This window comes from Prenolepis imparis, unplaced genomic scaffold (genome assembly GCF_030444845.1).
Source record: "Prenolepis imparis isolate NDT839.2.m4 unplaced genomic scaffold, iyPreImpa1.0 SCAF_14, whole genome shotgun sequence".
NCBI lineage: Eukaryota > Metazoa > Arthropoda > Insecta > Hymenoptera > Formicidae > Prenolepis > Prenolepis imparis.
In genome coordinates, this window is record NW_028141172.1 from 9,702,835 (window position 1) to 9,717,449 (window position 14,615).

Sequence of the window (14,615 nt, forward strand, 5' to 3'; positions counted from 1 at the left end):
TGTCATAATACTTATGTAGGATAGACACCAAGTCAAAGTTCTAGATGGTTCTAGATTTGTACATATCAAAATCTTAGACGACGAAAATATATAAAAAAAACTAAAGTCACGTGCGATTTAACTTGTCGCACACAAAAATTCGGCGACAATATACGCGTGCGCCACATAATATAAATATACAAAAGCAGCGGCTGCACAATATCGAGGCTCAAATAAACGAGAGAAATTTGCCACGATTTTGCTATAATACTGTATAGCCAAAAATGGAGCAGGAAAATCAACAGGAAGAATTTGGTGAGTTGAAAGATCTTTTACAAAATCAAACAATTTTGTCTCCGATTTCACAAACAGATAATTGAGATACACAGTGCTAATATTTCCTTTGTGTTACATTATTATTTAACATACTGTTCTTACGTAATTTTGTATATTACGATGTAATAATGACCATTGCATAGTAAGTCTCGTGATTATGTAGATTCAAATAAAGCGTACATAATTTCGAAGTTTGCCGCTGTATTAACAATATTTTGGCGAATCGTTACGCCATCTAGGTATACACGAAATATGTTCAATTTTAAGGTACAGTTTTCACTTCATAGACTACTGACCATATACATACTTGAATAAATCAGATGTTTAGATATATAGAATTATTACAGAATATAATTTCTTCTAATTGTTAAGTATTAAATGTTACTCTTAAATTTCATCAATAATAATCGACCGATTTCGAATTTTACGTTTATTTTACTTACTGGAAATATAATCAACATTTTAAGTTCGTTACATATTTAAAAAAGTTTAAATGTAGATATATTAGTAAATATATGTAAGAATATATTTACGAATCTATTTCTCAATTCCTATTTCAATTATCATTGTAATTATACTTTTGATTATGTTGTATTTCGAATTTAAAATTAAATTTAAAAAATAATAAAAATTTTTCTATACACATGCAAAATAAGTGTCGCAAAAATTTTAATTTATTTTATTTTGTATTTAACATATTTTTAATTATAATTATTGTTAATTCTTTCAATTAGTTTATTAATTTTAGTTGTAAATTTTTCTGACTTTCTGTTTTGAATATGTCTCTTTTGTTAATTTTGCTTGATTTTTTCATATTATCATTTTTTATCTGCCAGAGAAAATAAAGTCGGAGGCGATTTTCAAGTTCTCGATCAAATGTCTGCGTAACTATATAAAGATTACGCTAAAGGAAAATTTTATCTTCAGTCCGTACAACATATATGATGGACTTTTTGGATTTGGATGGTTTACTTTATGTCAAGTGGTGCCATTGAAGAGCGCTTAAAAGATATTCTTTATTTAAATACATTCTACAAACATGATTTATTAGATGAGATTAATTTTCATAAGTACTTCCATACATACCTCGGTGATACCATATTTACGATAAATAATTCTGACGCATCTTTGCATTAAGTGTGTGTGTGTGTGTGTGTGTGATCGAAATAATAATTGTAGAAGAGTCAAAATTCGTATGTTACGTTATATAAAATTACATGGAGAGATATTTATCAAATTGAAATTTTGCCACTATAAAAAATTAAATATGTTGTAATAGTGGGAACAAAAAGATAGGATATATAACTTCAAGTTATGTTTTGACTTTTTTGTATATGTAGATTTAATTTGAATAAAGAAACTTGGCGTGATTAATATAAAGATTTAGATACATTAAAATAATATAAAAGTGGTAAATGAAACTATTTACAAAAATAAATAGAAGTATTTTATTTAGAAATGAACTGAAATCTAGCAAAATTTTTTTTGATGTTTTTGATTCTAGGATGATTGTCCCGCCGAGAAGCATACAATGTGTTTTATTACAAACAAAAAGTTTTCCGAAACTTCCTTCTTGAGAATGAAAAAAATTTTTAACTGTGGGTTCGGATTTAGATTCTCAAATCTCTACGACAATATTATCGCGACGATAAATCGTATCAATGAAATAATAAAATTTATAGTAGAGCGTCCTGATCATGCAAAATTAAGCATCATACGAAGAAATATGGATATTGTTTTGATGGTCGTACATAATTTCAATAATCAAAAATTTCAAGATTCAAGTACTTATCTTTCTGACGCACCAAGAGTGTCGTCTAGTTTTGACAAACAAATGCGTAGAAGCTGTGAGCATGCCATATTATTTTATTTCACATATTTTTACATAAATCCTTTTATCAATTTTTTTAAAATTAATGGTAAACGAAACATATTTTGTAGACATATTTTATTTTGTAAAAACAAATCGCTTTATCTGTTTGGTCTATAAACGGATAGCCGGGTACCCAAAGCTATATTAAGTGTTAAAAATGTAAACAAATAAATGAAACTTTCCATCTCCAAAAACAATAATAGATTTTTGTATCCGGAAAGCTTCTAATGTATAACAAGAAATAGTTTTCGATGTTGAGCAGCTTTTATTAATAATTGCATAATCGCTTTGTAATGTGTCGACGACATACAGTTTGTACCCGGATGTACACATACGTTAATGCAAATGTGCAAAAAGGGAAATTATGCATTAACAGAAAAGTTAAATTTTAGTATAATAAAAATTGTTTTTAAATGTTTGAAATTATTAAGGAAAAGATTTTCATTTTTACCGCTTTACCACTCATTTCAATTATACGTTTTTAACTTAAGGCTCCTGGGTGCTCACCGCGGCCATATTGGAATCGTGACGTCAGAGGCGAGAAATAACACGTTGAAATTTCTTAGATGCCATTTCTAAATAAAAACATATTTGCATAAAATAACACGTAAGATCTCTTTAATACACTTCTAAAAAACGCCGAAAACTATTCTTTTCCCTTGATAGTCAATCAACAACCGTAAAATGATCGAGATATCAGAATTTGACATGCGGAATGACTGCGCATGTGCAAAGACTAGACGGACTGGGCCTCATAATATTATATTTTACAGCTGTTGATTGATTATAAAGGGAATAGGATAGTTTTCGGCGTTTTTTAGAAGTGTATTAAAGAGATCTTAAGTGTTATTTTATGCAAATATGTTTTTATTTAGAAATGGCATCTAAAAAATTTTAGCGTGTATTTTCTCGCCTCTGACGTCACGATTCCGACATGGTCGACAATGTACCAGGAGCCTTAAGATCAAAATACGTAAATGGTTTTTAATTCCTGAAAATGTAAAATATTATATGCATTCTCAAAAATGCTTGTTATGTTACGTTACAGACAAAAATCGAATGTATTTTAGATTTCATTGATTTATCGATGTATCTCGACAATTTTGCGTTGTTTTTTAAATTCTCACGTTTTTTTTATCTTTTAGTTTTCTGTCGCGAATTAAGCATGCATGTAAGCGAGTTTCCTTACAAGAACTTCACGTCGATGTTCGTGTTGTTACCTGCTTCATTAATCTCAGACGAGTGGGTAATCAATAAAAACGCCACCAATACTGACATGTGCGCTATGATGAATCAATTGTCGACCGACGAGGGAATCCGCAAATTTCGAGATCTGTTAGATGGTCATACGACATCAAAAGATGATAGAGACGTCTCATTTTTACCGGTCTTCAAGGTGAATAAAAATCTAAAAATCCATGAGCTGATCAAAGCACTAGGCGCCGAACAATTGTTGATGCCCGAAGCGATTGATGTGGACTATTGCTTCTCGCATTGCGAAGCCAGTGTGCACTTCGGAAATGTCGTGCATCGCGCTCATGTCGAAGTCACGGAAGAGAACATCGTTGGGAGTGCGATCACCTTGATTTACACCGGGCAAGAGTCCTCTCCGAGCATCAATATTGTCGAGAGGAATTGCAATTACCCTTTCATCTGGCTTATTTATGAACAAATTAAACGAGAAATCCTTTTTGTCGGCGCTTTCAACGAATTCAACGAGTCCAATTCCTAGACGATCGAATACAAATTAAGTTCAGAGATTGACTAATCAAACATGTTCTGTGAAACGGCTACTAATAGATAATAGATCTGTAATTATTGGTTAATGTTGTAATTATTGAAACTATTTTTTTTTCTTTGGAGTCAATCTTTTGTTTTAGAATGCATTATATTTATGATTAACTTCTGTAAAAAAATTTAGAGATCGATGAAATGAATCAATCTGTTGGGTTAGTACAAATTTATATTTGCTTCGTATTAAACTTATGAATTTTCTGAATAAGTAAAGAAGAAATCGTTGTTTCTTTTAAAGTATTACAGAAGTATCTGTGAGATAATTGTCATTAATTTAGTCTTACATATGAATTATCTTGTTTTACATCTCTTTGTCGTTATAATTAACTGAACAGTTAGACATTTAACTATCATTGATATTATCTAATGATATATAAATACTAAATTTTGATAAATCAATGTTTATGTATACTAATATAAACATACATATACTACATATATTTAAAACATATATTTCATTATTTATATAATATATACACATTTATATATATGTACATACACGTTTGTATGTATGTAAGTATGTATGATATTCCTGTCATAAATATCATTAAATAATTTTTTCGGATATTATGGAAAAAATATTTAGAAGCGAACCAATAGTTTGTAGTATAAATTCATCATTACAAATTACTATATTTTTAAATAATGCTTTCAAATTAAAAATGTTACTTTTGCTATCATAATGTAATAGAAAAAAGATAAAAGTATTATGCTCTTTCAAATATGTGTAACCGTGCAATGTGATTAACTCTGTGTTAATTTTGCTATTATATTGCTATAGTATTATACTTTATTTTTTTGATACTTTAATATATTTACATCCTTCCTTTTTATGATCCAGCAATAACAGAATCGATGGACATTTGTCTTCTTTTTCACTTGAGGTACGCTATGTAAATATATACATTTCTATTATTTATATTTTTGTAATTGTATCACAATGTTCGAAATGACATATTTTTATAATTATAAATAAATTAAAAATATTCCGATTAAAATTCAATGATATGATTCGTTTATGTGTATATAAATGTGTTTGAATTTGTGTGTATATGTGCATATTAATTATATGATTCTGATAGAGTGGTTATATTCAGTCTAAAATAAAAAACAAAGCGATGGATGACTTTTAATTTGAGAATTGTAGAAAAGAATATCAAGCCAAGATATATTAAGAGAACAAAATTATTTTACATTTGGATCAACCAGCGCACAAATTACACTGACACACATTAACATTACTGTAATAATTATTAATTTATTTTGTCGATAATGTCAGTTTTCTTTACGAATTGCTACATTTAATTGACGCGATGATACTTAATTTAAGATCGAATTGTTTCTTTCTCGACATATATTACTTTGTTATATTTGTGTTGTTTATAAAATTAATGCAGAATATAATTTCTTCATTGCCAGTTATCAATAACATATTATTGAAAAACATGTTAAAAAAAATTATTAATGCTTTAACACTTTTTAAATAAGATTATTATAAGCAACGATATTAATACCTAATTAATTTCAAACGTTTTATAAACCATATCTTATAAACGATAAGACAAAATTTTTAATCTTTTAACGTTTTTAAAAAGACAGCTCAGCAAAATAAATCCTCAATTACACAGTTTATAAAAGAATCAATAAAAAAGATTAATTATTTTCTATAGTTTTTTTTACGCTGACAGTTCCAGTCTCCAAATTATTCTGTTACAATATTTATTTAGGATGGTGTGATCAAGTCAAAAGATAGCTATAGATTTGTACAGAAAAATCTTAGACGACGAAAATGTACAAAAGACTGAAATCACATCCGGTTCAATTTCTCGTGCAAAAATTAAATCCGGCGACAATATGCGCGTGCGCCACATAATATAAATAAATAAAAGCAGCGACTACACAGTACTGAGGCACAAATAGACACAGAAAATTCGCCACAGTTTTGCTAAAGAACCAAAAATGGAGCACGAGGATTCAATGGAGTCTGATGGCCAATTTGGTAAGTCGAAAGATCTTTAACGAAATCAAACGATTTTGCTTCCGATTTCAAACAGATAATTAAGATATACAGCGCTAATACCTCTTTTGTGCTATATTATTTTTTAACATATTGTTCTGTAATTTTGTACATTTCGATATAATTTTGTGACCATTGCATATAACGAGTTTCGCGATTTGTGAGATTCAAATAAAACCGCGTACATTTTATTTCAAAGTCATTAATTATATTTTAGCGAATATTTTCGCGTTTTAGGTATACTAGAAATTAGTTTAATTTTAAGCTATGACTTTTACAGCGACTAAACAGAAAGTAATATTCGAAAAAATTTCAGAATTTTTGATATATAGAATTATTGCAGAATATAATTTCTTCACATTGTTAAGTATTAGTTATTACTATTAAATTTTATCAACAATAATCTACTGATCTCGCATTTTGCATTAATTCTGCTTGCTAAAAATATGAACAAAATATTGTTCTTCGAGTTCGGTAAGTATAAACGAAGTTTGAACATTTGTATTTCTCCTTCAATTATCATTATATGTATATTGTTGATTTGATCGTATTTCGAGTTTAAAATTAAAGAGATAATAAACATATATCTATGCGCACATACAAAATAATTGTCGAAAAAAATTTCAATACGTTATACTTTGTATTTAACATCTTTTTCGTTACAAATATTGTTAATATTGTTGTAATTAATTAACTAATTTTATTAATTATAATTTTATTAATTTTAATTATAATTATTTATTTAATTAATTAATTTTAATTATAATTATTTAATTAATTAATTAATTTTAATTATAATTATTTAATTAATTAATTAATTTTAATTATAATTATTTATTCAGAGCTTTCTATTTCCATAATATCTCTTTTTGCTTCATGTTTTTTCTTATTCATCTTTCTTCTATTTGTCAGAGAAATTAATGACGGAGGCACTTTTTAAGTTCTCGATCAAATGTCTGCATAAATATACGAAGATCAAGCCGAAGAATTTTGCCTTCAGTCCGCTTAGCATATATGAGGGACTTTTTTCGGTTTACCTTATGTCCAGTGGTGCTATCAAAGAGCGTATAAAACGTATCCTTTATTTAACGGAAGACCGCGAATATTATTTGATGGATATTACTAATTTTGATAAAAATGACGACAGCTTTGAAACGGAGTTAAACGCAGCGGTAAATAATTCTGACATTTTTGCATTAAATGAATGGAAATAATAATGGTGAAAGAATCAAAATTTGCATGCTACATTGTATTAAATAACATGTAAAGATATCTAGCAAATAAAACCCTTGCAAAATAATAATACAATAATAATGGCTACAACATAATAATAAAAATTTTTTAATAAGATCAAGAAACTTTGCTTATCAAATTATCTGCTAATTTTGATTTTTCAAAATATAGGTTAATTATATAGATTAATTTGAATGAAGTAACTTTGCGCGATTTTAGAATATAAAAAACAAAAAGATTCAACCTATATGAGTAAAAATGTGAATAAAACAATTTAGAAAAATGACAGAAGTCTTTTATTTAGGAATATTTTAGGAATATGAATAGAAATCTCACAAACATTTCCTCTAGGCAAATACATCTGCGGCTTCCCCTGATTGCGAGAATGAAAATATGTGTATTATTTCAAAAAGTAAATTTTCCGCAGACCCTTCACCGATGAACATCGTTTTCAACGGTGGATTCATAATCTTAGATAATATTATGGCGGAGATAAGTGGTATCAATAAAATAATAAAAAGTAAGACAAAGAATCATATTCGTGGTCCGGTGAAGTTAATGAGAAAAATATGGATAATATTTTGACGACTATACTGCGTTTCAATGTTCAAAAATTTCAAAAAGCTTGTCTATTTGACGCATCAAAAGTTCCGAGTATTCGTGACAAACGAAAGCGTAAAAACTGTGAGTATGTCTTCTTTTGATTTCAACTGTCTTTAATTACATATTATAAATCTTTTTTAATAATCAAATTTTTTTTCAATTAATTGTAAACAAAACATATTTTATAGACATAATTTATTTTGTAAAAAACACACCGCTTTATCCCTTTTGTCAATGAAATCGAGATGCAATTTTAAATGTTGAAAATATAGTTAATACTCGGGTACGCGTTTGTAAAAATATGCAAGAAAAAATTATGCACTTACAAAAAAAAAATTTTTTTTTAGTCTAATAAAAATTGCTGATTTCTATTGCTTTGCCACTTATTTCATTTTTTTTTCTTTCTTAACATCACATCAAAATATGTTTACACAAATGGTTCTTAATTGTTGAAAATGTAAAATATTATATGTAATTTGAAAAATGCTTTTTATTTTACTTGCCAAGATCGAATGTATTTCCGACTTTATTGATTCATGTATCTTGACCACTTTTCGTTATTCTCTACCTATATTTTCTACCTATATTTTTCCTTTTTTAGTTTTCTGTCGCAAATTACGGATGCTCGTAAGCGAGTATCCCTACAAGAATGGAAATGCATCTATGTTCGTGTTGTTACCTGCTTTGTTGATCCCAGACAACGATGTCAGAAAGGACACTAGCAACTTTGGTCTTCGCGATTTGATCAAACGATTGTCGACCGACGAGGGAATCCGCAAATTACGCAATCTGCTAGATGATAATACGAAAAGAGAAAATACAAAGTTCTCGTTTTGGCCGGTCTTCGAGGTAGAGAAAAATCTGAAAATTCGCGAGCTACTGCAAGCTCTAGGTCTGGAAGAATTATTGATTGCCGACACCATCGGTCTGGACAAATCTTTCGCGAAAGGCGAGCACAGGATGCATTTGGATAACGTCGTGCATCGAACTCACGTCAAGATCACGAAAAAGAACACCATCGCGGGAGCAATCACCTTATTTAACACCGGACGAGAGTCTTCTTCGAGCACCAAGATGCTCCAAGTGAATTACAGTACTCCGTTCGTCTGGCTGATTTATGACAAGCTGCATCAAAACATCCTCTTCGTCGAAACTTTCAATTAATTCGTCGGCTCCGTCCTCAGATTAAACAAACGAATATAAATTAAAATAATTTATTTAAAGGTACACACGAATCAGATGCATACTATATAAAGGGTTATTAGTGACAGATCTGTCATTATTGGAAAATGTTGTGATTATTGCAGCTATTTTTTTCTGTCGAGTCAATCTTTTGTTTGTTTAAGGCTCCTGCATACTCACTGCAGCCATCTTGAATTGATGACGTCAGAAGCGAGAAAATATACCATGAAAATTCTTGCGACTTACGCTAAAATAAAAATGTTTTTCAAAAAAATAGGGTTTGTAACCGATAGAACCGACTTGTAAAATATACCGAAAACTCTCCTTTTGTTTGGGTAAGCAATAAATAACATTGTATATGTTGAATTGAATTGAGCCTAATCAAGGACGAAAACCAGCTGTTTGACAGGTATCGAAATGAAATAAATATTTGCTTTTACATATTAAATTATAACAAAATGAGAGTCTTCGGTATATTTTAACACTATAACAATTACTTTAAAAATAGAAACACTGCACTAAAATGATAAATGACGCTGTAAGTCGCAAGAATAATTTATGTCATTTTCACGCTTAATAGTTTATAGTTTTGCCAAATGTGGCGCTGTTGGACAAATTTTACGGACTTGGCAATCGAGTATGCAGGAGCCTTAAGATGAATTATATATCGGGCGCGATATACTCTATGATCAAATTCTGTTAAAAATTTGGAGATTGAGAAATCAATTCGAGTCGGTACATATTTATGTTCGCTTGCTACTAATTTATGCATTTTTTTAAACTCGAGAAAAGGGAAGAGATTTTGTTAGATGCACTAATTTATTCTTGTATTTGAATTTCATTGTTTTATATAATTTCTTGCCGCTTTAATTAACTAAACAGAAGGACATACAGCTAACATTAGAAAGCGATGATATTATGTTTGGTGATATATAAATGTTAAATTTCGATAAACTAGTTATTAATATAATACACATGCATATACAAACATATACATATATACAATATATACATATACATATACATATACGTACATAAGTATTTATAATATATATACATTTATATATTATATATGTACATATTTATGTATGTATGTATGTATGTATGTATGTATATGCATAACATTTCTGTCATAAATATCATTAAATTATTTTTTCGGATTTTATGGAAGAAATATTTGGAAGCGAAGAAATAATTTTGTAGTCAAAATTCAACATTTATATTATTATATTTTTAAATAATGCTTATACAGTTTGTAAAAATGTTACTTGTGCTATCATAACGTAATACGAAAGAGATAAAAGTATTATTCATCTCCCAAGCATGTGTAACCACGTGCGATGTGCTCAACACTGTTTTAATTTTGCTATAATATTGCTATAGCATTGTACTTAATTTTTTTGATAATATATTATATCTATATCCTTTTTTTTATGATCCAGCAATAACAGAATCGATGAATATTTCACTTCTCTTTCACTTGACGTATGCTATATACATATATATGTATATACATATATATATAGCTGTCTATCTATTTTCTTATATTTTCATAATTGCCATCATCATGTACGAGATGACGTATTTTTGTATAATTATATATAAATTAAAATTCTTTTCATTAAAATCAAATATGTTTTGTTTATTTATATATGAATGTGTTTGTATTCGTATGTATATGTTCGTTTTAATTATGATTTTGATAGAACGGTTATATTCAATCTAATATCAAGAATTCAGCGGAAAGACGGTTTTTGATTTGAAAATTGTAGAAAAAAATTTCAGGCCAAGATATAAGACCAAAAGAACAAAATTATCTCACATTTGGCTTAATTATATCAGCGCAAAAATTACACTCACGCACATTAACATTGCGTAATAATATTAATTTATTTTGTCAATTTTGTGAGTTTTTTGACGAGTTGTTCTTTATATTCAACATGATGGTAATCAATTTAGGATTGAATTGTTTCTTTTTTAACCATCGACATATATTATTGTTATATATATTTCTATTTTATATCAAATTAATTGCATAATATAATTTCTTCATTACGAGTTATCAATAACATAATTATTAAAAAATTATATTTAAAAAATATTAATGCTTTATTACTATATTTAAAAATTATTATTAGAAGAAAAATATTAATACTATTAATTAAATCTAAACTTCTCATAAACGATAAGACAAAATTTTGAATCTTTCAACGATTTTAAAAAGACAGCTCAGCAAAATGTAGTATAATCCTCAATCATAAAAAAAAACCAAATAAAAAGAGTAATCATTTTCCACAACTTTTTCTTAACGCTGACAATTTCAGTTATCAAACTGTTCTATTATAATACTTATGTAGGATAAAGACCAAGTCAAAAAGTGACCCTAGATTTGTACAGAAAAAGACTTATAATCTTAAAGAAAAAGTCTTACAATTAGACGACGAAAATATACAAAAAACTAAAGTCACATTTAATATGTCGATTTAATATGTCGAACACAAAGATTCGGCGACAATGTACGCATGCGCCACTCAATATAAATATATCCAAAAGCGGCGGCTACACAATATCCAGACTCAAATATACGAGAGAAGTTCGCCACGGTTTTGCTACTGTATAGCCAAAACATGGAGCAGAAAATTCGACAGGAAGAAGTTGGTGAATCGAAAGATCTTTTACAAAATCAAAGAATTTTGGTTCCGATTACACAAATTGATAATTAAAATATGCAGTGCTAATATTTTCTTTGTGTTATATTAATTTTTAACTTACTGTACTTGTAATTTTGTATATTTCGTTGTTATAACGACCATTGCATAGTAAGTCTCGCGATTATGTAGATTCAAATAGAGTTGCGTACATTATTTCGAAGTTTGACGGTATTAACAATATTTTAGAAAATCGTTTCGCGATATAGGTATACACGAAATAAGTGTACTTTTAAGGTATAGCTTTCACTTCGTAGACAACTGACTATATACATATTTGAATAAATGTCAGATGTTTAAATATATAGAATTATTGCAGAATATAATTTCTTCTAATTGTTAAATATTAAATGTTACTATTAAATTTCATCATTAATAATAATCGACCGATTTCGAATTTTGCGTTTATTTTACTTGGTGGAAATATAATCATCATTTCAAGTTCGTTACATATTTAAAAAAGTTTGAATGTAGATATGTTAGTAAACATATGTAAGAATATATTTACGAATATATTTACGATTCCTCTATTCCTATTTCGATTAACAGTATATTAATATTTTTGAATTTATTGTATTTTAAATTCAAAATTAAATATAAGAAATAATAACAATTTTTCTATACACATGCAAAGTGTCGAGAACATTTTAATTACATCATATTTTGTATTAAACATCTTTTTGAATTACAATTATTGTTAATTGTTATAATTAATTTATTATTTTAATTGTAATTTATTTCGACTTTTTTTAAAATGTTTTTTTTATCAATTATGTTTAATTTTTTTATATTATTTATTCGTTAGAAAATATAATCAACGATGCGCTCTTCAAGTTCGCGATCAGAAGTTTGCGTAAATATATAAAGATCAAGCCAAAGGGAAATTTTGTCTTCAGTCCGTACAACATATATGAAGGACTTTTAATGGTTTACCTTATTATGCCAAGTGGTGTCATTGAAGAGCGTTTAAAACTTATTTTATATTTAAATAAATTCTGCAAACATTATTTAATATTAAATAATATTAAACTTTATAAATACTTCGATACACTCGGTGAGGTAAATAATTCTGACGCATCTTTGCATTAATAATGGAAATAATAATCATAAAAGAGTCATAATTTGTATGCTACTTTGTATAAAATAACATGTAAAGATTATTATCAAATTAAAATACTGCAACATTGAAGAATTTATTAAGTTGTAATAACGGAAACAAAAAAATAATAGGATATATTTTTAAGCGAAATAAGGATTCGAAACTTTGATACATCTTAAGTATGTCACTGAATAATTTTTTAATAATAAATCTTTAATGAAATCTAGACAAACCTAAAGTCACCTAATTTTGACTCTTTATATATGTAGATTAATTTGAATGAAGTCACTTGGCGTGTATTTTAAATTAATATAATGATTTAGATACACGTATAAAAATGGTAAATGAAACTATTTAAAAAAATAAAATAAAAGTATTTTATTTAGAAATGATTAAGAATCTTATCAACATTTCTTTCGATATTTTTGATTCTAGAATTCTGTCGTCCAAAATGCAACTGCGTGTTGTTTTCCAGAAAAAAAGTTTTCCGAAAACTCCATGTCGAGAATGACAAGAATTTTCAGCTGTAACTTTGGATATTTATTCGCAGATCAACCCGATGCTATTTTTGGGATGATAAAATATATCAATACAATAATAAATTCTTTTTGTCATAATTGGGTAAAATTAAGCGTAATAAGAAATAATATGGATATTGTTTTGATAATTTTACATAATTTAGAATTACAAACAAGGGTCATTCATTGGAACGATACAGACGAACCGACCATTCCTAACAATCAAGAGCGTAAAAGCTGTGAGCATGCCATTAATTTTACATGTTTTTACTTATTATAAATCTTTTATCAAATTTTTTAAATTAATCGAAACATATTTTCTAGACATATTTTATTTTGTACAAAACAAACCGCTTTATTTTTTGGTCAATGAACGGATAGTCGGGTACCCAAAGCAATATTAAATGTTAAAAATATATATCGAAACTTTCCATCTCCACGAACAAAATAGAAAGGATCTTTGTATTTGCAAAGCTTTTCATGTACAACGGGAAATAATTTTCGTTTCTTATCAGTTCTTATAAATAATTGTCGCTTTGTAATGCGCAATGACATAAAGATAGTACCCGGATGTATATATATCGATACAAATGTGGAAAAAGAAAAATTATGCATTAACAGAAAAGTTAAATTTTAGTAATAAAAATTGCTTTTAAATATTTAAAATTGTTAACGAAAAGATTTCTGTTTTTACCGTTGCCACTTAATTCGATTTTACATTTCTAAAATTAAATCAAAATACGTAAATGGCTTTTAATTCATGAAAATGTGAAATATTATATGGATTCTTAAAAGTGCTCGTTATTTTATAAGCAAGGGCGGAATATATTTCCAATTTTATTAATTCATTGATATATCTTGACAATTTTCTGTTGTCTTTTAAGTTCTAATTTCTTTTTTATTTTTTAGTTTTCTGTCACGAATTAAGCATGCACGTAAGCGAGTTCTTCTACAAAAACCGCATGTCGTTGTTTGTGTTCAGACCTGCTTCATTAATCTCTGACGAGTGGGTGGTCGAAGAGAACGCTACCAATGCTGACATGTATGCTATGATGAAACGATTGTCGACCGACGAGGGAATCTGCAAATTTCGGAATCTGCTAGATGGTCATGCGACATCAAAAAGTGATACAAACTTCTCTTTTTTGCCGGAATTCAAGGTAGAGAAAAATCTAAAAATCCATGAGCTGATCAAAGCACTAGGCGCCGAACAATTGTTGACGCCCGATAAGATTGATGTGGACTATTGCTTCTCGTGTTGCGAGGCCAGTTT

The 14,615-nt window shown here is 28.1% G+C and overlaps 2 protein-coding genes across 2 annotated transcripts; both read left to right on the forward strand.

The window, feature by feature from the left end:
- The first annotated feature begins 263 nt into the window (after positions 1-263).
- Positions 264-3,920, forward strand: LOC145945112 (serpin B4-like). The gene is made up of 2 exons (XM_083053941.1): positions 264-294; positions 3,334-3,920. The coding sequence occupies exons 1-2, from the start codon at positions 264-266 to the stop codon at positions 3,918-3,920; spliced, it is 618 nt and encodes a 205-aa protein (XP_082910067.1).
- A 2,021-nt stretch (positions 3,921-5,941) lies between these two features.
- On the forward strand, positions 5,942-8,999 carry LOC145945113 (serine protease inhibitor 27A-like). Its single transcript, XM_083053942.1, has 2 exons — positions 5,942-5,981; positions 8,437-8,999. The coding sequence occupies exons 1-2, from the start codon at positions 5,942-5,944 to the stop codon at positions 8,997-8,999; spliced, it is 603 nt and encodes a 200-aa protein (XP_082910068.1).
- The last annotated feature ends 5,616 nt before the right edge of the window (positions 9,000-14,615 follow it).

What these genes read in the sequence shown, in the direction of transcription:
- LOC145945112 (XM_083053941.1), top strand. Translation starts at nt 264, where the DNA reads ATGGAGCAGGAAAATCAACAGGAAGAATTTG. An exon ending in AAATCAACAGGAAGAATTTG is followed by an intron (nt 295 to 3,333) that starts GTGAGTTGAAAG and finishes TTTATCTTTTAG; the next exon opens with TTTTCTGTCGCGAATTAAGC.
- LOC145945113 (XM_083053942.1), top strand. Translation starts at nt 5,942, where the DNA reads ATGGAGCACGAGGATTCAATGGAGTCTGATGGCCAATTTG. An exon ending in GGAGTCTGATGGCCAATTTG is followed by an intron (nt 5,982 to 8,436) that starts GTAAGTCGAAAG and finishes TTCCTTTTTTAG; the next exon opens with TTTTCTGTCGCAAATTACGG.